The 23,074-nt window shown below is 33.3% G+C and overlaps 1 protein-coding gene across 3 annotated transcripts in view; it reads right to left on the reverse strand.

Annotated features, from left to right (window-relative positions):
• The window catches only part of LOC149054191 (uncharacterized), a 282,722-nt gene that overhangs the window by 6,265 nt on the left and 253,383 nt on the right, over nt 1–23,074 (reverse strand). For 2 of the 3 annotated variants that reach the window (XM_089230533.1, XM_089230531.1), the window contains exons 9-12: nt 13,821–14,000; nt 6,122–6,275; nt 3,551–3,791; nt 917–1,127 (exon numbers count right to left, since the gene is read on the reverse strand). In XM_089230533.1, the coding sequence (XP_089086659.1) occupies nt 917–1,127; nt 3,551–3,791; nt 6,122–6,275; nt 13,821–14,000 (786 nt within the window). The remainder of the gene's footprint in view (nt 1–916; nt 1,128–3,550; nt 3,792–6,121; nt 6,276–13,820; nt 14,001–23,074) is intronic. The other variant, XM_089230532.1, reaches the window with a different exon arrangement.

Here is a 23,074-nt window from a genome sequence, read left to right on the forward strand (position 1 = left end):
CAAACGAGTGTCATTTTCTCTCTCTAGATAACACCGTGAAAACGTGAACACATTCACAGCTGCAGTATAGTCAGTAGTAATACGGTTACTGTATGGTCGATTGCTACGAACGGTCATAATTTATTTTGTGAGAATCACATTTATAATTTTTGGAATGAAATATTGATCGATTTGAAACACGACTGTGCCTGAAAATTATTCGCTTGCTGCAATAAACGATTAAAAATCAATAGAAATCCGGACCGAAAAATTATGCGTATGGATAGGTTTTTTCAAAATTCACGTGATTCGTTCGTGGCGATGGTCGTGTTTTCGTGTAACAATTATTGATTTACTTGCCCGGAAAATCGTGGCCTACGCTGAAATCGATAACTGCTGTGGTGATACACAAGTGGTGTACGCAGGATTTTTCGAGGATTTCGAAAATCTATTACAATTTTATTTATTATGTTGTCCAATAAAATAATTTCAGACGTTTAGGCGGGTGCAGGTATTTGAAAACATTTATGCAACTCGTCTTTTCGGTATTTTCATTTGAAAAAATGTTCCGGTCATCATAAAGTTCGATGGAGGTTTTCGGAAACGAATTGGATGGATCCAATCACGGTACTTTTGGCAGGTGGAAATCGAAAATTCTCAGTACTTTTTAAAATAATCGGGAAAAACGGAAACAAACGGACATGGAAATTTGTTAAAACTGTTCGATGACCTCAGTTATTAATTTATTATTAAGCCGACGCCCGGTTCGAATTTTTTGATTAATTTCGAGTTTTGTAAACACTACTGCAAGTATATACCCTAACCTTATTAGGCGCCACTGCGACTATACCGCGGACTATAATATAATATAATGCGACTGATATAATAATTCAATATTATAATATTATTGGCCTATACGGTGGCTGGCCCGTTTTACCTGCATCGTGTTTGCCAACTGCACCGAGTCGACGGCCTGCAAGAGCATCGTTTCGGCTTGTACGTTGGGAAATATATCGTCGTTGAGTCCCGGCGAATAATAGCCCTGGTTATCGGTTTCCTTTTCGCCGCCTCCACCGCCTCCACCGTTTCCGTGATTCAGTGTGTACGGGGAACCGGAGTAATTAATATCTATTTGCGGGCTGGTGCTGCTGCAACGAAAACCCATTACGGGTCGTAGATTAATATATATATATGTCTATGACGACTGTTGTTGAGTCGAGTAGCGCGCCCACACTCGCCGTGTGGTATAATATGACGATGACGATGATGACGCTGGTCGAGAGACTTATATAGGACCTAACTTAATCGAATCTCCGCCTGTGAAGCGGTTGTTGCGCATTTTTTATGTCTGCGTGCCCTAGATCAGTGGTTTTCAACCTGGGGGGTCGCAAAAAATTATAGACGAAACGATTTTTCCATTTTATTTAAAAATAAAGTCAACTGTTTATTTTTTTCTATACCTATACGATAACATGTTGAGGAGCGTAATCTTATATTCTTGTCGATAGCTTATAAAGTTCAAGTTCAAGTATCCCATTAACACGTGGATAACAAGTTAAATTGTACATTTTTAAAATTGTATGTATGTATTTTTTTATATTTAAATTTATTGTATACCTATGCTTGTATTGTTTTAAGATAATGTTGTATTATAAATTGATTCAATTTTTTAGTGTAAATAATTAATCAAAATATTATACCATGTAAATATTTTAACAGTAATTAAATCAAATTTTGATGAATAAAACAATATTTTTTTTTTGAAGGGGTTGGTAGTAAAAAAAAAAAGGGGGTCGCGATTACAAAAAAGGTTGAAAACCAATACCCTAGATTATAAATACGCTGCAGTACAGGTCGTCATAAGTGGGTCTACTGGACCCACTAAACGTCTGAATTTTAACTTCTATAACGTTGCTGACAGCGGTTCGGGCAAAGGGACGCATTGAAATATAGATTTCGGAGCCTAGTCGTCGGTATGTTCAATAGTTCGTCAAGAGCCAAACAGCTGACTAACACCCACTTATAACAAAAACTGAAAATTCTAGACCTTGGGGGGGTAGTATGAGGGGGGGGATAGTCTAAGATGGTTTTCCTGTTAACGCTTAAAACAATATAATATCCCAACGACGTGCTGCGTTAACATTGTCCTTAATTCATTGTAATCAAATAAATAATATTGTACTCAAAAAATCAACAAAAAAATGTTGAATTTAACGCGATGTACATAAATTTCACATTTCTGGGTATATGAATATTTTTATCGCGTTTAGATCGATTTTAAGAAACAATGTTGAATAAAGTCTAACCGTGCAGAAATTATTGAAATATTTATAGACAATTTATTGGAGTCTTTTAGGAATATAATACAATGTAGAATAGTAGTGACGAGATGAACTTATTTTTGTTTTTAGTAATACCCAACAAGTTAATTTCAATCCCCCAGAGAAAGTTGATCGTTATTTGACGGAGTTTTTGCTTGGAATATCAACTTTATAGCTTGTACTTTATACAGCGTATTTTTATTTCAAACATTATTCGTCATTAAGTAAAACTTTGCGCTGATGAAGTGAAATTTATGATGATAAATTTAAAAACTAATATTTTATTACTTCTGACGTTATAGTACCTACGCTATATTTGACGCGTTGGTATTTCACGAGGTTTTTAAAGTAAAGTGTTGGTGACACACTTAATGGAAGTATTCCATAAAAATATGCATGATTTATTCGAGTAAAGTTTGTGGGTAGACACTGTATTAATTAATGATGATGTATACTAATGTATTATTGGATATTTCACCGTTGTACATAATTTTGTTTAAGTTATCAACGTGCCGGCAAAGGTACATTATGAAATTACATTGTGTTTCACATTCAATCCAAATGTAATTTACGTTTTTCGTTTTGAATTGAAAAATAATATGTAAACGTTCGTTGATTATTTTTGTGTGCCGTCGAATTATTTGGTATAAAATGCATTCAAAGTGGGTACATGGAAGGCGTTTTCTCAAGCATGGCAGTTTAGAAAATTAAAGTTTCCGATTGAAAACGTACAAGTTTTTATTGGAGTGTCAGACAAGGCCTTGTCAATTATGCATGAAAGGATGTATGCATCGGTGGTTTAAATAGTTAAGTCGAAAGCCTCCGAAACGCAGGGACGAGAGAAATCCCGAAACGCCGTATTTTAAACCGACAATCGGCCGCCACACAGACATTGCCAATTTGATCGTCGCGCCAGACGCGGACAAACGCATTCAATCTAAGAGAACATCCACAAATACAAATTCCGAAATCCCACAGAGTTTATGGGATTTTATTCTCATCTCTCTCTCCCTTTCGCACACCTTTTCCATCTCTCGTCTCTCTCTCTCTCTCTCTCTCTCACTTCGCCTTCTCCAACTCTCCCCTATCCTTCCATCTTTCCGTACGTCTGTCCGTCGGCGGCGTTCGTCCCATTCACTTCTCGTTCTGTTCGCGCGTCACTATTTCAACCGACCGATCGCGTCTTCCGGACTCGTCGCCGACAACAGGATACCGATCGTGCTGCAGGCCCACCCGCATCGCCCACTCACCTGTGACTGAACTGGTATCCCGGGTCCGAGCACGCCCTCTTCACCCCGGTCTTTTTGAGTATCACGTCCGTGTACACTACGGCCGTGGAGTCGGCCAAGCCCACCGTCGTGTCCACCACGGAGGCGCTGTTCGGAACCGCCGGCACCGCGAACGACGTACCGCCGGTGGTCATCACCGCGTGTACCGCCGTGCTTCTGCTCACCACTTGTTGTACCACCGTTTCCTTCTCTCGGCTCAAGCCTGAAAAACCAACAGATTTTCGGTCAAACGGCTTATTCGAAACACCGTCCGCGATCGAACGCACACGCATCGCGGCAGTGATACTAATACGGTGCGAAAGTAAATCCGAGTTCGCCTGCACTGTATTATGGTTCGTTACACGTCTTGGTAAATATTATTCTTGAGTCGCGCGAGTGACGCTCAAAAGCCCGGAAATAATAACAATAATAATAATAATAATAATTATTATTATTACAGCAAAACATTTACTTCCCGACGGGTATAGTTATTATTTAGTTATGTCTACACGGCGAAATACGACTTGAAGGAGGGGCAAGGTATAGGCAATAACTTAGACGAATAATGTTAATATTGTTGTTGGACGGAGATGACGTGTCGTCGGATGATATTCAATCGGAAATATAACGTTTAATGTTTAAAAATGTCGCGAACGCTAGAAAATGGTCAACACGCACAACGCGTGCTTCACTTTTATTTTAGTACGCGCAATGAAGAAATCATCGTAAACAACTTTATTACTTAGAACCTAACATTGGGCGTATAAAAATATTTTTAATAATTTTTATTGTGAAAAAAAATAATAAAATGTATCAAATGCACGATTATTCGGATAGAAAACAAATCAAAACATAGTTGTGATTTTATTTATGCAACGATTTTTTTTTGATATTTTTTACAAAAGTTAAACCATAGGATTGATCAATAAATAATACGCTAATTGTATTTATTTAGAATTTATACCTTTCAGAGTAGACAAATAGTAGGTACATGTTTTAATGACATTAATATATTTTTTATGGATTGTATAAGTCAAGCGCTAGTCATTTTTATGTTGGATTTAAACATCATTATTTTTAATAATTTTGTTTGCAATACGAATAAAATAAAACAATTCGATCTAAAAAAAAAAAATGTTAAGATCGGTTCAAATAATCTAATTATTGTAGTCTTGTTTGTCTTGTTTCTTTATTATTTATTTTATTTTTTTATAAAAACATCTATGTTAAGATTTTAAGTCAATATCGAGAGGCAATTTACGATTTGAGTATTTATTTTCAATCTTTTCCAAACTTTTATTTCGGTATTAAACATTTTTTTCAATCTATTCAGTTGTTTATTTGAAAAAAATCTTCAGGCCGACCAAAAAAAAAAGCTGTAGGTACATAGCTACTGGTGCATAATAATAGTTACAAGGGCAGTAGATTAAAAAAAAAACTTGAATTAAAAAAGGGTAGATGTGTGTCACATAAAAGCCGCCAATGACGATATCGATGACGAATCGATTACAATAAAATACTTTACGTAATTATTATTATTTATATATTATCTTTATAATATACTTACAATGATATTATATTGCTAAGTAACACGCCGTTTAAAAAATTCAGAATAAATGTATACCGCGTATAACGACTAACGATTAATCATATTGTTTTAAAAGTTTAATAAAACACAACAGATTTTTTCGAAATTTCTATTTACCTTAGTAATAATGACTTAGGTACCTACTCAGAATTTCTGAAAATTTAAATGACATTTATATTGAAAACTGAACAAGTACAAAGTACCTAAGGTTGTTGCTTTTGTTTAACAATTAAGTGTTTACTGTTGTTTTAGCATTTTAAGTATTTATAACGGGAATAAATAGAACAATAAAATAAAACCGTAAGTATTCTTTTAAACTTATTTTCTCAAATACGTCTGCCCAAATCATTAATAATTTAAAAAAATTTGTTGTTTGTTTAATATTCATGTTTTTTTTAATGAAAATCTATGCTTGTACTTTATTTTTAATTATATAGTATGTTTTAAACGTGGAAAAAAACTCTAGTAGTTAAAGCCAAATGCCAATTGAATCAGCAGACTCTTAATAGGAAAATGCACGTTATCACGTTTTGAAATTTAGATGAACGCCAAAAATAATTAATGTGATTGGAAATGTTTCCATAAACTATAGGTATGTAATTTTTGACACACACAAAACTTGTAAAAAAAAGTTGTAATGTTTGATTAAAATCCAATTGATTAAATTTTTAAAAGTTTTGAAAATTTTTTTTTCACATAATTAAGGACTATTTCTGTCGAATAAATTAAAACTGAATTATTTTGCATTTAAATATTTGATTATGATTTTCAGTGCATGACGATGATATGATATGTATAAGATGTATAATAATATGTATAATCAATAGACGAATTAATCATTTTAGTTCAAATCTATTAACATAATTTTACAAGCAGATTGATATACACCAACGCATGGAAGATTCATTTATATGTATAATATTACACTACAATAACACAATATATATTTAGATATTTTTTCTCACTTGAATATGTTAGTCCGTTTTGAGTTGAACAATTTGGTTTCGTGGTCCTTTTTTGTATGATTTTCTCTTCGATCAAAGCCCTGACACTCATGCTGGCAGTCTGCAGGGGTGGGCCCGATGCTTCTTTTTTTTCCCATTTTTTTGAATCAGTTTCCTAGAAACGATTTCCAAAATTAATAAAAATCCATTTTGGCTTAAGAAAATTGTGTCCACACGAATTCCATCAGCCGTGATTTATATTTACATTCGTGGGCGTGCTACAAAATGTAGTAAAATTCCAAAAAACGTTCTAGGATTTTCTTTGATCGTTTATAACAAAGAATAAGTGGGGAAGGGAGAGGAAATATACATAATATGTATAAATATATATATATAAAAAAAGAGTTGAACATTTTCAAGAAGGGGCAGGGAAAAATCTGGTTGTATTTGATAATGCAAGACCGAACAATAAACACGAAAAAAAAACCAATGCACGTCAAAAAATATACAATTCAGCTTTTATGGTTGATATTTTCAATGCATATTTTTTCAAAACTTAATTTGATATTTTTTACGCTTAATAACATCAATCAGAGAATTCGAAACCCCTGAGGTGAAAAAAAAATGGTTTTTGAACAGCAAACAATGTTATTATAATATAATTAATTTACGGTAATGATAATTAGAAACATTTTACCGTAATCGAAAATTAATATCGAAATAGTCATATTAAAGAATATGGTTTATGATAATGTCTAGTTTGACATGTCCCTAACTGTATGCATAACCCTTTAATTAAACCGACCGAATATCGGAACTTTGGAAAATAACATAGTTAAGCTCAATCTATTTTATTGTTGAATTTTATTACTTACCTATGCATGATTTTCAAATTTTACAAATTCAGTGTTTCTATGTTATATTTATATTTTATACTCTATAGGCTTTATAGATACAATGTATTTTATTCAGAGAATAATATGATAATCCAAGTAATGCCGGGTGGTCAATAAGATAGTTAAAGATATTGAATATTCATTTCATCGTGTGTTACTATTATGGTCGAAAATGTAAATCATTTTGAAATAGAAATGTTCTGAAAACATGACTATAATCTTTTGTAGCGGAATTTAATAATATTCATAGTATTCAAGGAATTTAATCTGAAATAAGCAGTATCGAAAACGTTTAAAACAATATGGATTATGAATTTATGAGTGTTTTGTACAAATTCAGTAATTTTTGATTGCGATAAATGTTTAAAATGTATTAATTTAAAAATGATTCTGATTAAATAATATGAAAAAAAATATTGTAGTGCAACTGTTTTATACCTTTATTATTACTAAACTACATCATAATATAATATAATAACTGTTACAAATTTAAATACTAAATTAAATATTTAAATAGTTCTTAATCGTATCGTAATTTATATTATGACGATTGAGCGTTGTACACATTGTTTTTCATCTTTTTGTATTATCGTGTTCTGAACGTAATATTTTGTCTAATTCAAAATCTTAAACACTTCAACATAGGAACAATAGTTTCCACGGAAATGCGTTAAAATAAAATATTACAACATCTTTACCTATTAAAATTTTTTTTTACTTTGATTTTTACCGAGAGTTTTACTATATATAGTAAATACACACACTCGAGTCATTGGTTTGCGCGTTTGCTCATTTGCACGTTTTATGTTTTTATTTTATTATAACAATCGCGATATTAATCGCGGCGTGTTCGAGCATATGGCTGAGTTGTGCGGGTCTATTTTCTTGTGTATAATGGAAATTTCGGTGTAGCCTAGGAAAATCCAGTGAAGTTTTTCTCTGACTCTCCTGCCCACAACCCGACACCTTTTTGGAGATCGAAATAGTTCATTGCGGTTTTTGCATCCGCTAAACCCCTATAGTAATCAACATGATAAATCAGTTGACCGGGATGGAGTAAGGCAAAGTAATGGCAAAACATTTTGGGACTTCTTGCCGATACAAGGCAGCAGCGGGTGGGATGTGTGGGGCATTTCTGTAATTAATATTAGGGGAGTAAAAGGCTGGCAGATATTAAACTATGTACTCCTATACAAATACTCGTACACACCCACATCCATCCATCCATGCACCCATCCACCTATCCCGAACATACACACAAACACTCGCTGCATATGGTTTTATAATATAGCGGTCTGTCGGGATTAAATAATGATTTGTTTTGTGGGGGCGTACTTGATAGAATGGCATAATATGCAGATTTAGAGGGTACATATATAGAATATTGATATGGTTTCCAATGAACTTTTTATCACAAAGATAATAATGACTGACAATAATTGAAAAAAAATAATACCTTATATTTTATCAATCCCCTGACGCGGTGCCATAGGAATAATGTAATAAAATCCGAATTATCTGCCATAAAAATAATATAGACTATATACGTACCTACTATTATTGGCGTATTATTACATTGTAAATGTATACATATTTTAAATTATGGTATTGTTAAAAATCGGATAGTCATGCATAATGCATTATACTTATATTTTATGTCCGGAAGTATAATTTATTTAGGTCAGCTTTCTATTAACATATCGTGTAACATCTAATGCAAATTTCAATTTTTAAACTTTAACGTAATGCGCGAAGATCGATGACATGTTTTGGTATAATTTAGTGTATGGCGTTCGTAAAACTATAACACACCATAATATTTTAGTTCCTTTGAAGTTGAATTAAGTATCTTTAACCCTCATAATATTCATACGATGGTGTAAATAATCTAAAGTTAAGCTGTTTTGTGTCACGTAAAAGTTTTGATTTTAATTCCAAATGTGTACATAAGTTTTATGAAAATAAATCATATCGTTGGACAGGCACCAAGTTAAAATGTATACTGTGCACTCGGAGTAGTATATTAAACGTTAATAACATTAAATTAAAAAAGTATCTCATTTCAAATGGAGTAAGATTGAGACTCGACTGGTGGCGGGTAAGATATCGACAATTATTTCACAAAACTGCCGATAAAATTTAAAATCTAGATATCTCATTAATATTGGTACGTTTGCAATATAAACTGTTAATTATTATTATATGAGATGAAATCAATCCATTATTTATATCGACTCAATCATAATATTGAACACAATTATTATAGTATTTACGTTTGTCTGTACTTATTCGTGTCATTCGTTTTCTTACAGCTTAAACTAGTATTTTTTTTATGTTTTATAGTTTTAATTTTTTTGTTCACAATGGCTATATCGGATGAAAATTTAAATATCGCTATTCTTAAATTAAGTTTACGACAAAGTGTATTTTTTTTACTGTTTCCAATCAAGGCGGGGGCACAGACCTACCCTCTCGCTATATTTACAATTCCAGTAATTTTGTCGTACACTTCCATTGCTATACAGAATAATTCGTATACGAATCTTATTGATCACAAAGTTTGGCAATCTGGGTTTAATTTCCAACTCGTAAATTTTTAACATTTCCCACAAACACTAAATGTAAATTACTTAATAAGAAACAAAATATTTTTAAATTAGTAAAAAGGTTAATAGCTATACCAACATAAATCGTTTGGAAACGACTTGAAGACAAAGTCGAGTTTTTATATGATGGACGAGGTCAAGGTCCAAAAACTATAATAATATATTATTCTTAATTAATTAAAAATGGCCCACGATATATTCGAAATATCTTATTTCAATTATTCGTGTTTTTTTTTAAATGTATTACCTACCATTCAACTACCGAGTTTTGTTTTCATCATATAATCTGGTAAAGTATTAGCCGTTAAACTGTATTTTTTGTGACATTTATGACGCAGATATGTTCAGCATTTATTACTTTGTATAATATTACTGTGTTACTTCTGATTCATACAATATAACTATTCAGAAATGAAAATCATTTTTGTGGTGGATATTATGTATTACAATATATAGTGGTGATGATGGAAAAAAATCTTTTAGTCGCTATACATGAATGAAAGACAAAGATTTCTGTGAAAAGTATGACCCTAGGCGTCTTTGGGGCACAGTACACATTACGAAATTAAAAACGATAGTAATCTCACTCTATTTATTTAATTTTTTTTCAAAAATGAAAATGTTTCTAAAATAGTAAACATAATTTATTTTGTAATTTAATTTAAAACATATAACATACATTTATTTTCTTATTGCAGTTTGTAACTTTTTTTGTGAACGAATTTTTCTAATTTAATGAAAAGCAGAAAAAAAACGAAAAGTAATATGACGGCAATATCTCCTTTTTAGTCCTTAGCTACGACATAATTTATTAAATAAAACCGTCTGCCTTAGAGGTGAATAATTGTCGTGAAAAAAAAAAAATATATATATAATAATAGTAATAAAAAGGGATGGAAAACTCCCGCTTTTAATGCAGTATAGTCTGAAACGAGATCAAAGAAGAAAAAGGTTATTTTCCTTCAAAAACCTAAGAAACGACGTTCGTAAACACAAAGTGATTTGTTCGCCGTGTATACGTCAGTGTAAATACGAAAGTTTGATTGAGTGTTCAATGTAAATATCCGTTTCTTTGTAAAACATTTCCGGCCGTCGTGGAAAATATTCAAATTGGTTTTCAGTTACTCGTTACGTCTCTGCAGGAAACCTCTGTGTTATGTTTCCTCGACGATACATGTATGTATATTTATCGGGCGATGCGTATTGGGGCAGGTAACAAGGAGGCATTGCAGGTACTATCTGAATAGCCATATACTACTATTACCTATCATTAAAAATTGTATTATTTATTAAAAATGTGCACAGACATGGCCCGACTCGTAAAAGGGTCGTTTGCGATAACTATAGTTTTTGATGTTAATTGATTTAACGTGAAGTGTATAGCACACACAATATGATAGTCTCTCGATTTTTCCGTAATACACCAATGGACACGAACTCGATTTACTATAACGAAATGGAGTAATGCGGACTATATAGACAGCCCGTATAGCCGGTATTGGTATGTGTAAGCTTTGTGATTTCGAGTTGTCATGTATTGTGTCCGAAATTCATTCGTGAACATTTACGGAATAGAGAGATGCTAAGGGTTTTTCAGCAATAAAGAGCTCATTATTTAAAATTTATTAATAGGTTAATATTTCCGATTTTAATATTTGTTGTCACTTCTTTGTTCATAATTATGAGGTTTCCGAATAATACCGTAGTGTTATTAATACTCATTATATTACACGTGCAATCAAATTTGGTTAGGTTAATATTTGAGATGTCAAAATGTCTTACAAGAAATTATATAATAATTTTGTTAATTTATTGATATATGTAAAGAATTTCATAAATATCATATTTTATATTTATATACACACACACACACATATATATATATATATATACGTATGCATTTGTGTAAGTGTCAAATATTGTTAAAATTATTGAAAGTCAAATGTTGAAGTTATTAGACTGTATCAAAGGAAACTCAATAATAGTACGTTCCTCGAGGGTAATTTCATGTAAGTTTAAAGTATAGAAAGTTGCTGTATAGTCAACTGATAATTTGATCAGTTTATTATGTATGGATTATCATGTATATTTGTTTGTAAAATAAAAATGTGCGAAATATATTGTACGCGCATATATGGGGAACAAACAGATTAAATCACAATGTTAGTATAGCTACTTAGCTAGATATTGTGTTTAACGAAGATATTCGTTCACATTTTTGTAAAAAATAGGAAAAATTTCAAACATTACTCACATTTTGACAAATTAAAAATATTAATACAGAGAGAATTTAACCGACTAACGTTTATCAGTAATTAAAATTATAGTAGTTTTAACGTTGAGTTTTTTGTATGTGTTTTTTCAATATAGTATGTATATTTTATGTACACATAATTTTGTTTGGAATTCTATTGAACCCGTTTAGTTAAAATGTAAAAAAACCAAACCAATATTAGTATAAAGATACGAAACGTCATTTCAATTTTTACATTCAATTATAATTCGTTCCTCATTCGCAGCTATTGAACTGATTTTATATTTTGAAGTCTGCGAGTATAATATATACATACTGATTTAACATTACTTTAGGACTGGTAAATATCAATAAAATGACATAATAAAAGTCGTATAATATGTATAGGTAGGTATTAATTGTGTGTACTCAATACTTGCGTAATACTATCACTACGAAATAATATTCAACCATACTTATTATTACTAATTAGTATAAGTTGTTATAATGATTCGAATCATATCCCTACTCAATCACACAAGTTCCCTTTCGATATTCTCGAGGACTTATAGTTTAGGTACGCAGTGCTACAATCGTACATATAGGTACATATAAGCATATTATATACATGTGCACCCATCACACACACTCGCACACACATACGATATATACATATATAATACCTATTATGTATATTGTATATACCTATACACCTACTTTCGTATACGTGTGCACAAAAACAATCCTTTTGAAGTCATAGTCGACGATAATATGTTTTATAGAAACGTTATCATAGATCTCTTTGTCATACCTACTCTATCTCTTTGAGCATCGGATAACTGCGCGTCTGACTCCTTCCCCACCCGGCCCACGATTCCGACTGAATCCAGGAAAGTGTGAAGCTTTGCAAATGAAAAATTCAATTTGGATGTACGCACGATTTTCAACCCCTCCCCCCTCGCTACAAACACCGTGTTTTCCTCTCGTTCGGCATTTCCCATTGATCGAACTCACGTCTCATTAAACCTTTTGGGATTACCGAGCTGGTAGAGATAATTGGTCGAAATTTCGGTCGTGCGTTAATTAGTGAACCAGAAGGCTGCAGACATTTTCCGGGGAAGCGAGAGGAGGGGAAAAATCTTTATTACGGGTCAAATCTAACTGCCGGGATTGGGTAGTGCAGTGGAAAAAAACTCATGTTGCTGGAAATTAGAGTGTATATGTCATTTTGACAGCACGGATGGTATACACCGTACATACAAAGCGTTTTGTATATAATATGTAAAAATGTAAAAACTCCACCCGACTGTTTAAACTCTAAATTATAATTTCTTAAACAAACCTACTATTATAGGTACTCTACTACGTACCTATACTCGTATACTTTATCCGCTGCAGTAGTATAATAAAAACAGTTACGCGTGTTGCAATGTTTTATGAAAAATTTAAAACAAAAACGAAATTCGTTTACTGCTTTATGTGTATAATGTTATGAAATTATTATCACGCACATTTAATCGCAAATTAAATAATTTTGTACACGACGTAATAATAATAATAATAATAGCAATAGTTTATGTTGCGTTATTGTTGAAAAATTAATTACGTCGACAGTTTCTAATGTTAATAATTATTGTATCGACTATTTTAAAACCTCGATAGTTTTAATTTTATATGGAACGAATATTTAAAAACTTCAGCATACCTAGCTATCTACTGCAGCGAGTCTGCAAACATGCATCATACGAATTGCAAAAGCGTTCGTTATTATATTCTTACTGCGTTTTCAATTCATAACACGATGATGTGCGTTTGAATGAAATGCGTATAATATTTGCACTGAATTTCGTATCAAACACCGCCGCGTTTGGGCGTTTGCAGTGCTCGGAGAGTATAATATATTTTATATCGCAGTGCATACAGGGCGACTGTATTATAGTCAAAGAAACGTGGGCGAGTGTGTGCACGAATAAAACTACACTGACCTTTTTAAAGTATCCACCGTGCAGCCTCATGTGTCCATTTAGAGCCGGTACGTTTTTGAACTTTCGATGACACAGGTTGCATTCCACGGGCTTTTGTTCCGGCTTAGGTTGCACTGCAACGGCAGTGGGCTGTGAGTGCTGTTGTTTGTTGTTTGTCGAGTCTGTTGCGCCGTTCGAGGTCTAAAAGGAAAATACATATTATTATTGTTGTTGTTGCTATTGTGATATTATTAATCAACCAGCACATATATGTCACATCTCGTTTGTTTGTTATAAAACGCGCCCCTAACGTAACAACATTATATCTATTGACTCAAAAAACTAGCGAAAAAAAACACACTAAAAGAATAAAATATTGTCGCTCATTTCGGTATCCTATGTATAGGCAAAATACAAACACAAATGTTTTTTTTTTTTTTGTATCAATCGGTATTCTAGTCAATTCATATTAACCGTATATTATTATATCCATTGTAACTAATATTGTAGTTTTTTGTTTTCCAATTATTCAATAGTTAATTAAATTTTTCTTCGAATGAACATACTATTATATGACAAGAGAGGATGGGAATTTTGAATTTCATAAATTAATAATATGCGAAATATTGTATTGTATTACCTACAGTATCGTTCATAATGTAGACCGACAACTTTTTCGATGATGGTACAAATTGTTCGATTCGAAGAAAAAATCCCTACAGCAATGGTAGAAAAGCTGAATGAAAAAGTTATGCGTTAAAGCATTTTTAAATAACTTATAACATTAATATAATTGTTTCAGCTTATTTATGTGCTGAATGTAATACTATCCGTAAAGGTAATGTGGCGACTAAAAGGTAATGGAAAAAGTTAAATTGACGAAACGAAAAACAATTTCTTATTATTATCGTTTCATACAATTAACATACCGTATACAATACTATATAATATACAGTAATAACATGTTTTTGAAAATATTTACCTATAGTAATTATTTTCCCATCTCGTAATTTTTACAAAAGAACAGTTTTTATTCAAACATTTTTTTTTTCAAACAGTCGGAATACTGCACTGAAGAACGGCGCCTACGCCCAATAATGAAAAACGTATCATTATTTTGCGCAAACTATTATATACATAACAATATAATTATACATTATAATATTTTGTTCATTCACCGAACATGATATAAAAAGCTGCCGAAAAGAAGTGGGGAGGGGGGAATGGAAAATGTTCAACCGTCGTCGTCCGCGTCTTGTTTACGTCGCGAGGGGACGTTTAGTCGTGGAAAATCGTCAGTTGTATGAATTAAACCGGAAAACTCCACTTCACTCTCTATACTTTCTCGTCCGAAGCGAACAACTACTGCAGTGGTGCACCGTCCCGTTTAAATCGAAATTAAATTATTATTATTATTCCGAAAGCTCGTCGAAAAAACAGCCTCCCCCCCTCGTCATCGTGCACTCACCGCCAATTGCCGCCGGAGGAGCGACTAATTGGATTTCGACGACAATGAGCGCGCGAGGTTTTAATTCAATAGTCGCTCGACGAAAAGCTCTTTTCGCCTGCGCTAGAGTCTCCTGCTCCGTATACATTATATACATAGGTAAACGCATATATATATATATATAGATATAGATATAGGTAAACACACAATTTATATATATATATATATAATGGAGAGAGAAAAGGGTAGACGAAGATTTTCGAAAGCGGGCCGAATGTTGTCGCGCACTTGATTTGGGGGGTTAGACTCGCTGATGGTGTGGAATAACCAAACAACTACTACGATTGTAATAAGCACATCACTGCACGGTTAATAATAATAATTATTTTATTTTACTTAAGTAACAAAAAAAATATAATAGTATACAATATGTGAGACATATTAGGTTAGGATATTTTTTACACATAATATTATGTACCAGCTATTGCATATTTATATTGGATTATGATTTACCAAAAATAATAATATATTAAACGCGGAAAGTCACTGACCCGTCAATACCAATTTATAATATAATAATATTATAAAACAATAATAATAATATGATACAGTCGAGTCGCGATAACTCGAAGTCGAAGCGGGATATAAAATCGCTTCGAGATATATGTATTATTCGAGATATCTAACTAATTAGTAACTACCTCGAATTGTCTAGAAGAAAAAAAAATTCGACTTGTCAAGTTTTTCGATTTATCGCGACTTGACTTGCTATATTACAGCGTAATCGTGTGTACAAATATATAATATTGTGTCCGCTGCCGATGATGAGCGTGCCGGATACGACGATATAACAACAATCGCGGTGCATTAGATGAATTTTTTTTTATTATATATTTATTACGGTTTGTTCGAGGGAGAAGTTTGGCGACATGGCGAAAAATATAATAATACGTAATATCATTTCGTCTACGGCCGTCGGCCGTTTTATTTCGGTCGAATGAAATACGTCGTCTGATTAGTTATAAAATAGTAATGAAATTATGGCCATTGATATCGTTTGACAGACTCGCCGTACTTGTCGATAGTAATTTATAAGCAAATATGAAAACCCGTCAAACGTCTACTGACAATAATAATTTTAACAATTTGTCCGTCCAAAGTGCGTGATCAATAATGTATAATATACCAAAATGCTGATTACAATAGTAGTCATTGTTTTTATTATCATTGTCAACTAAGATCGAATGGTTTGAATAAATAATAAATTGCGTGGCGCACAAAAAATATGTATAAGTACTTTGGCCGTTATGTTAAAATTCCGAGTAAAAAATACAGTATGACACCGAGACGATGATAATAATAAGTTTTTATAAAGCAGAAAAGTGTTTCGGTGGAATTTAAAGGTCAATATTTTTTGATAAAATGTACAGTTTCATTTTGGCAATTTAAAAAAAAAAAAAGTTAAACGTAGCATAGTAAGGGTACGTATAGTAATTGGAAGTAGCTTTGTTACGTTCGAATGAAACTTTCGTGGGAGAAACTTTTTAAAATTGCTATTTGACGAAAAATTACACTTGAAATTTGATTTGTTAGGTTAGACTTGTCTTCTAAATGAACTGTTATTTTTATATTACGAGATAGATACTTAGTTAAAACCGCTGTAAAATAATTTTTTCCAAGGGAATAATAAATGTTTGTAGAGAAAATAACTCATATATATAATATTCCGAACATTCGCGAAAAACTAATTTAAATTTCTTCGTTATTAGATTTATAACTTGAATTTCAAAAAAAAAATAAAAATTAATAATAATAATAATTTTAAAATTAAAACAATAATGGTTATTAATTTCGAAAATACGTTTAAATAATATATAGGTTAACGTTTTGTAATAATTCCACATTCAATTTGGCCCACTCTGAAAATAGATGGTAAGCTTTTGTTATCGAAATTAAAACCATTACAAAAATGGTTAAAAGCAAAATATTACAATCGATTTGAAATTATTATACTTTGATATATTATTTGGTTTTACGGCGACAATAAACACTCATTACACTGAGGACGAAAAATCTGATAATAATTTATCATTAAATTAATCATATTGTATACTTTTGTACTCGTGTAGCAATACAATACAAGAATAAATAAACAAAATATGACAATACCGTTGCTGTAAACACATATGCGTAATGACCATGTGGTAATATAAAATAATATGTTAATGGAGGTAATCTACTTGAATTTATTTTTATTTTATTTTTACATAGCTTTATTGTGAAACTAATACGTCCTTTAATAATAATAATTTAAAAAAAAAAACATAACGTAAATAAAATAAATATAATTCAAGTAGTTATCAAACGGCTAAATCGTTGTAAATACTTAGGTATGCAAAGAGAATATAAAAATAATATAATAAGCACAACATTTTGAACAGTGTTCGGCGACATTCTAAATAATACAAGTTTATTATTGCTTTCAGTATTTTAATAATAATAATAATAATAAATAATAACACAATATAGTATATTACGTCGGTACAGATGTCCAAGTCTTTTAATAACTAAAGCGAAATGTCGTGTTCTAATAAATACAATTTTAGCGTAATTGATCTACAAATAATAATAATAATAGCTATTATGGTACCTAAAACAAAACATAGTGTAATACATTGACAATAAAATATTAGTGTCTGCGAGCGAGTGCGTTTGTGTGCGTGTGTGTTTTTTACCTCGGGATACCGGTAGCCGGTAGCATGGTTATAGTCGTAACCGTAATTGTTGTAACTATTGCAATTATTGTTATTGGTGTAGTAGCTGTACCCGTCGGGATATTGATACGTGATCCACTGGTCCATGCTCAAAACTGAACTATGCTCTCGACCAGGTACTACGGTTAAGGTTGTGAAATTTTAATTCACTCCCCCACCTCGGAGCGACGACGGTTGACGTTTTGTGAGAGAGAGGGAGGAAGAAAAACACCGCGAGACGTTGGGAAGACGACGCCCACGCATATGATTATAAACCCTAACCCTATCGCCAAACCCAAAGGGGTGTGCGGGTGGTGGACGGCGAACAATAAGGGTGCGCGTTTTGATCTATACCGAAAGAAGAAATTTGTCTTCTTAAAGCGTTTGTATTTCGTACGCCTCGAGTATGGGTGGGTGGAACGTTTTTTTTCCCGTTTTATTTTTCACTCTATCGTCGTTTCGTCGCTATACACGGCCACACCCACTCACCCACCATATTATTACCTGCGTTACCTACCCATTATAGCCACCATGATGATCTAGCGATGCGCGTATTACTGAAATATTATTATTATTATTATAGGTAGAAAATACCTTCGAAATTTTTCCCGCGGCGTATATATTTCGAAACCGTATATATCTCCACGGGTGTCGCGCAGAAATTGTGAATTCCGTTATACGGCCGGATGCGGAGGCGGAAGTGGAGGTGGCGGCGGCGCGTTAAGATTCATTGGTCGCGTACGGTCGAGGACGTGCCAAATAAATTGCGGCCGGGAAAAAATACCTCCGAGATAGTCGGGGACGGGGCGAGCTCATAACTCAGGCGTGTGCTGCGCTTAACCCGCGTGCAGGCAGAGGGTAGGCAAAGAAAGGCAAAACAAAACAAAACAAAACCAAACAAAACCGCCTCCGATACGCGGGTAATAATACGCAACCTGCCCTATATAGGTAATATTATAATAGTAATAACGAGAAAAAAATTTAAATCTTATTATATCCGCGAAACGAAAATAATAAGTCGTCGGGCAAACATATACAGGATGTAACAGAAAGACTTGATCAAAAAAATAAATTATGCTTATTCAGCGTATGACAAAAATTGTTAATATTATATGAAAAGTAACAAATTTAAGAAATAATACTCATGTCAGCGAATTCTCATAAATCATATTTGTTTTAAAGTATATTGAATTTTAAAAAAAATTCTAAAAAATAAACTACCTACTTGACTTATATAAATCTTTTAATTTGTAAATGTAAATACAATTATGTAAAAAAGTATCACAAAAAAAAAAAAAACTGTAACTAATGTCCTAAGATGTCGGGTTGTAACAAATAGATCAATAAAAAAAAATCTTTTAATCATCAAAATTGTTCTTTACAATCAGATTCACAATAATATTAAGTATTTTGAATTTATCCAAAACATATTATACGTACATGTAGCGTTGGGGTCACTTAATGGACAAAAAAAAAAAAATAAAAAATATTAATTTGAACAAAAGTTATTCTATCTTTACACCTTGTATATGTATACGCGGGAGACCTATTGCACAGGGACACCTATAACAGTAATAATATTGCTCGGGAAACACTAAAACGATAAATTAAACGCTCTAATATTTTCACGAGGACTTGAAAAACTCAAAGCTAGCAGAGCTATAAAATAAAACACCGACACGGACGATTGCACACTTTATGCGTTTTATATTTCGAGAAGAGTTCGTAGGTATAGGTAGTATATGGTTATATAGTTATAGGGCTCGTTTTTGGTCTGCTGAATTATAATATGAACTCGATGATTTATTTCAATATAAACTTTTCACGCTTATATAATAATAATAATCGCAAATGATAATATTATTATATAGTTTATTAAAAACAGTACTTATATATAATATTATACAATTTTATACTAGTCGACAGTCGTTCCATTATAATTCCATTTAATTTAGATAAAATAAATGTAATCATAAATCATTATTAAACAATATAAGTTATTATATTAAGTATTGTTAAAGTTATTTCAAAAAAAAAAACTTAAATGATTATTAGTAGTATTTTTTTTTTGTAAAAAGAAAATCTAATTTATAAATTTTATGTAGGTACTCATTGACATTTAAGTTATAATTTTTTTATTACGTTTTATTATAATTGCCTACACGTCTGTCCATATTATTGTGAGTTAACGATAACTTACTGCAAAGAGGTTTTTTCTGTTTATTTTGTTTACAAAACAAACCTACCAACGAAGGAAAAAAAACATTGCAACTTATGCGATAGGTAGTAAATTATAATAGTTTTGGTTGCAAATAAAACAAAATCATAAAAAAGTTTACCCTCGCTGTCGAGGGACAGATATTGTGGTGGAGTCACTTTTTAAGTAAAAAGTTTTTTTTTTTAATTTAAAGGTAGTCTTTTTAATACATATATATATTATATATGCATATATACACTAAACATAGTCTAAAAATGCAAAAACGTAACTACGCCAATGTGTTCAAGTTTTGAACACATCTCTAAGAGTGAAAGTTTTCAAACGAATATAATATGAAAAAGGTCACAAAGTGCTTAAATATGCTAAATACATTTTTATGTTTTGAATTAAATGTCTATCAAAGCATTTTTATTTAAATAACCAGTGAAAAACTAACAGTGTACTAAATATTTGAGCGAGTCGTTTAGTAAAAAATTATGCACTCAAAAAATTGACATTGTTTAGAAAAAGTTTCATGTAATCATCCGAAAGGTGTGTTTGTTATCATTCATAATAAATGTTGTAATATATCTATATTAATAAGTTTATGGATATGTTTGTTTCAAAGAAACATTCTAGCAAATAGTGTTTTTATTCTTGTTTGGAAAATACATGTTTGTATTTATCCTTTTTTTTCTTTTGAGAAAATATATAAACATAAAAAATCATGTGATATTGTTTTGTTACGATTTTTGAAAACTATTGATTTCGTCTAGAAAAATAATTTCAAAAAGTTTATAAAAATGCAAAATATTCCAATATTCGTCTAATATAAACGGATTAAAATTACTATATTTTAAAATTTATAATTTATTCTTTGCGGCAGTAGAGGCCTACGCATTTCCGGTTAGTATTCAATATTATATTATGCTTTTCAATTAGGGACCATGTCATATTATATTAATATAATAGAAAGTGCAACAATATTTTTATTTAGGTTTATTATTTGATATGTATTCAGAAACCCTTGCTCTTGTCGTTGTTGAATAATGAAAAGGACACATAAGACACATTGCAGTATTTGACGACCTGTCCTATCACAAGGACATTTTAACCTATCATTATATAGCTGATGCACGGGGGAGGGTAAATTTGAAATCGTTTTTGAAATCATTTCCTCCCCATCGTCGTCATCGCTTTCGCCGGCGTTCGTTGCAGCGAAGCGTCTGTGTAGTTTCGTATCAACTTCTAATAATTGACAATGGTTATTTTATTATTATTACTATCATTACATTATATGACGTCGTAAGTAGACGGTGGTACGATCAATCATTGTCATAGTCTGGTCGTGGCGGTAAATCATATTATACCTACTACGTACAGATATAAGCCGATTAAAGGCATTTTCATGATTCCGACGGGAAGTATTACCGAAACGCGGCATCGGCTTATGTGACATTAATTATTATACATAATATTAATATATACGTACTATATTATTATGAGCACGAGCCACAGAATACGGTTGTTCGTCGTGTAGGTAGGTAGGTACCCCCCGCATCTTTTGACGTACCGTGCGCCAGCTAGGCCACCCCGCACACGGAGAATCGCGGTTCTCCCACCCACTAGCCCGTAGTCCAACCGTCGACAATCGACAAGCGGTACGGCCGCGCGCGGTGGCTGAACGTACGCAGCTCGTCGAGACGAACCCTTGGATACCTCCATCTTCGGGTTCCGACAACTACCAGGTGAGTTTTAGCAATTTTAGTTATTTCCCTATCCTTCTACACGGCCGCCCAAAGCCGCCCGCGTGAAAACGGGAATTCCGGGCGGTCAGCTGTTTAGCCGGGGAACAACCGACGCCGAGCGAAGAACTGTCGGGCCACTACTGACGGAGACATCCGTCCGGCGTCATCCGTCCGACGGCGGGCTTTTCAAATTTACCTCCAACGGAGGAAACTTGGTTTAGCCGCAACGCAGGCACCAAGCCCCGCAGAAGGTCGGGGCAAAGTGCAAAGTCGCGATTTGGGGGCACAGCGTGGACTCCCCCTATCAGTGGCCAAATCCCCCAACTCCCCCTTCCAGATTTTTGGTCTGGGATAGGGACAGTTCCGGGATAGGGACGGTGAAGGGTAGCCTAGGCCAGCCAGGCCAACCGAGACCGCCAGGCGGGAACCGATACCTTCGGATTTGGTTCCTCCCGCGTCTAGGGCAAGCGAAGTGGTAGCAGCAAAGGGGGCAAGGGTCACTGGACCTCCCCCTTGCCATGGACCCCTCGGGTGCCTCTGGTGTAGGGAATGCAAGTTCCGACACTGGGGAGGTATCGATATGTCCAGGTGCGGATGTAGTCAAGACTACCTTGGCCGACAAATTAATCGCCAGCAGCAGTTCAACAGCTCAGGCGGTTCAAATAGAAAAGTTGACGGAGATGTCGGTGGAACAACTCAGTGATGTCCTCGAGAGCAAGGCTAAGACGGAGAAGGATTGCTTTGAGAGAGTTGGCAGGAGGTTATACACGATGTTAGAGGCTGTAAGGGAGACCAAGAATGTGGCTAAATCTGTTCAAACAGCACTTGCCGAGGCCATGACTGCCTACAGGCTAGCAGTAGGCGTTCGCAAACAACAGCAACAAGTGGCAGAGTTGATACAGAAAAAGAAGATGGACGTACCTCCGTCTATAACCGAGACTCTGATGAATCCGGTGAGAGAAACAGGGTCACGCACGGTGCCCACGAGTATTGCCGACGTGGTTGTTGCACATACAGACGACGACACCACAAAATCCATACTTGCAAATATGGTTCATGAAGTACAGGCTCTGAGGAAGGAAGTATGTGCAATCCGGACGGCACAAGATCAAAGCGGCGGTGACGCTGCC

This window comes from Diuraphis noxia, unplaced genomic scaffold (genome assembly GCF_037042655.1).
Source record: "Diuraphis noxia isolate RWA-SAM2 unplaced genomic scaffold, SU_Dnox_SAM2 contig0009, whole genome shotgun sequence".
NCBI classification, from domain to species: domain Eukaryota; kingdom Metazoa; phylum Arthropoda; class Insecta; order Hemiptera; family Aphididae; genus Diuraphis; species Diuraphis noxia.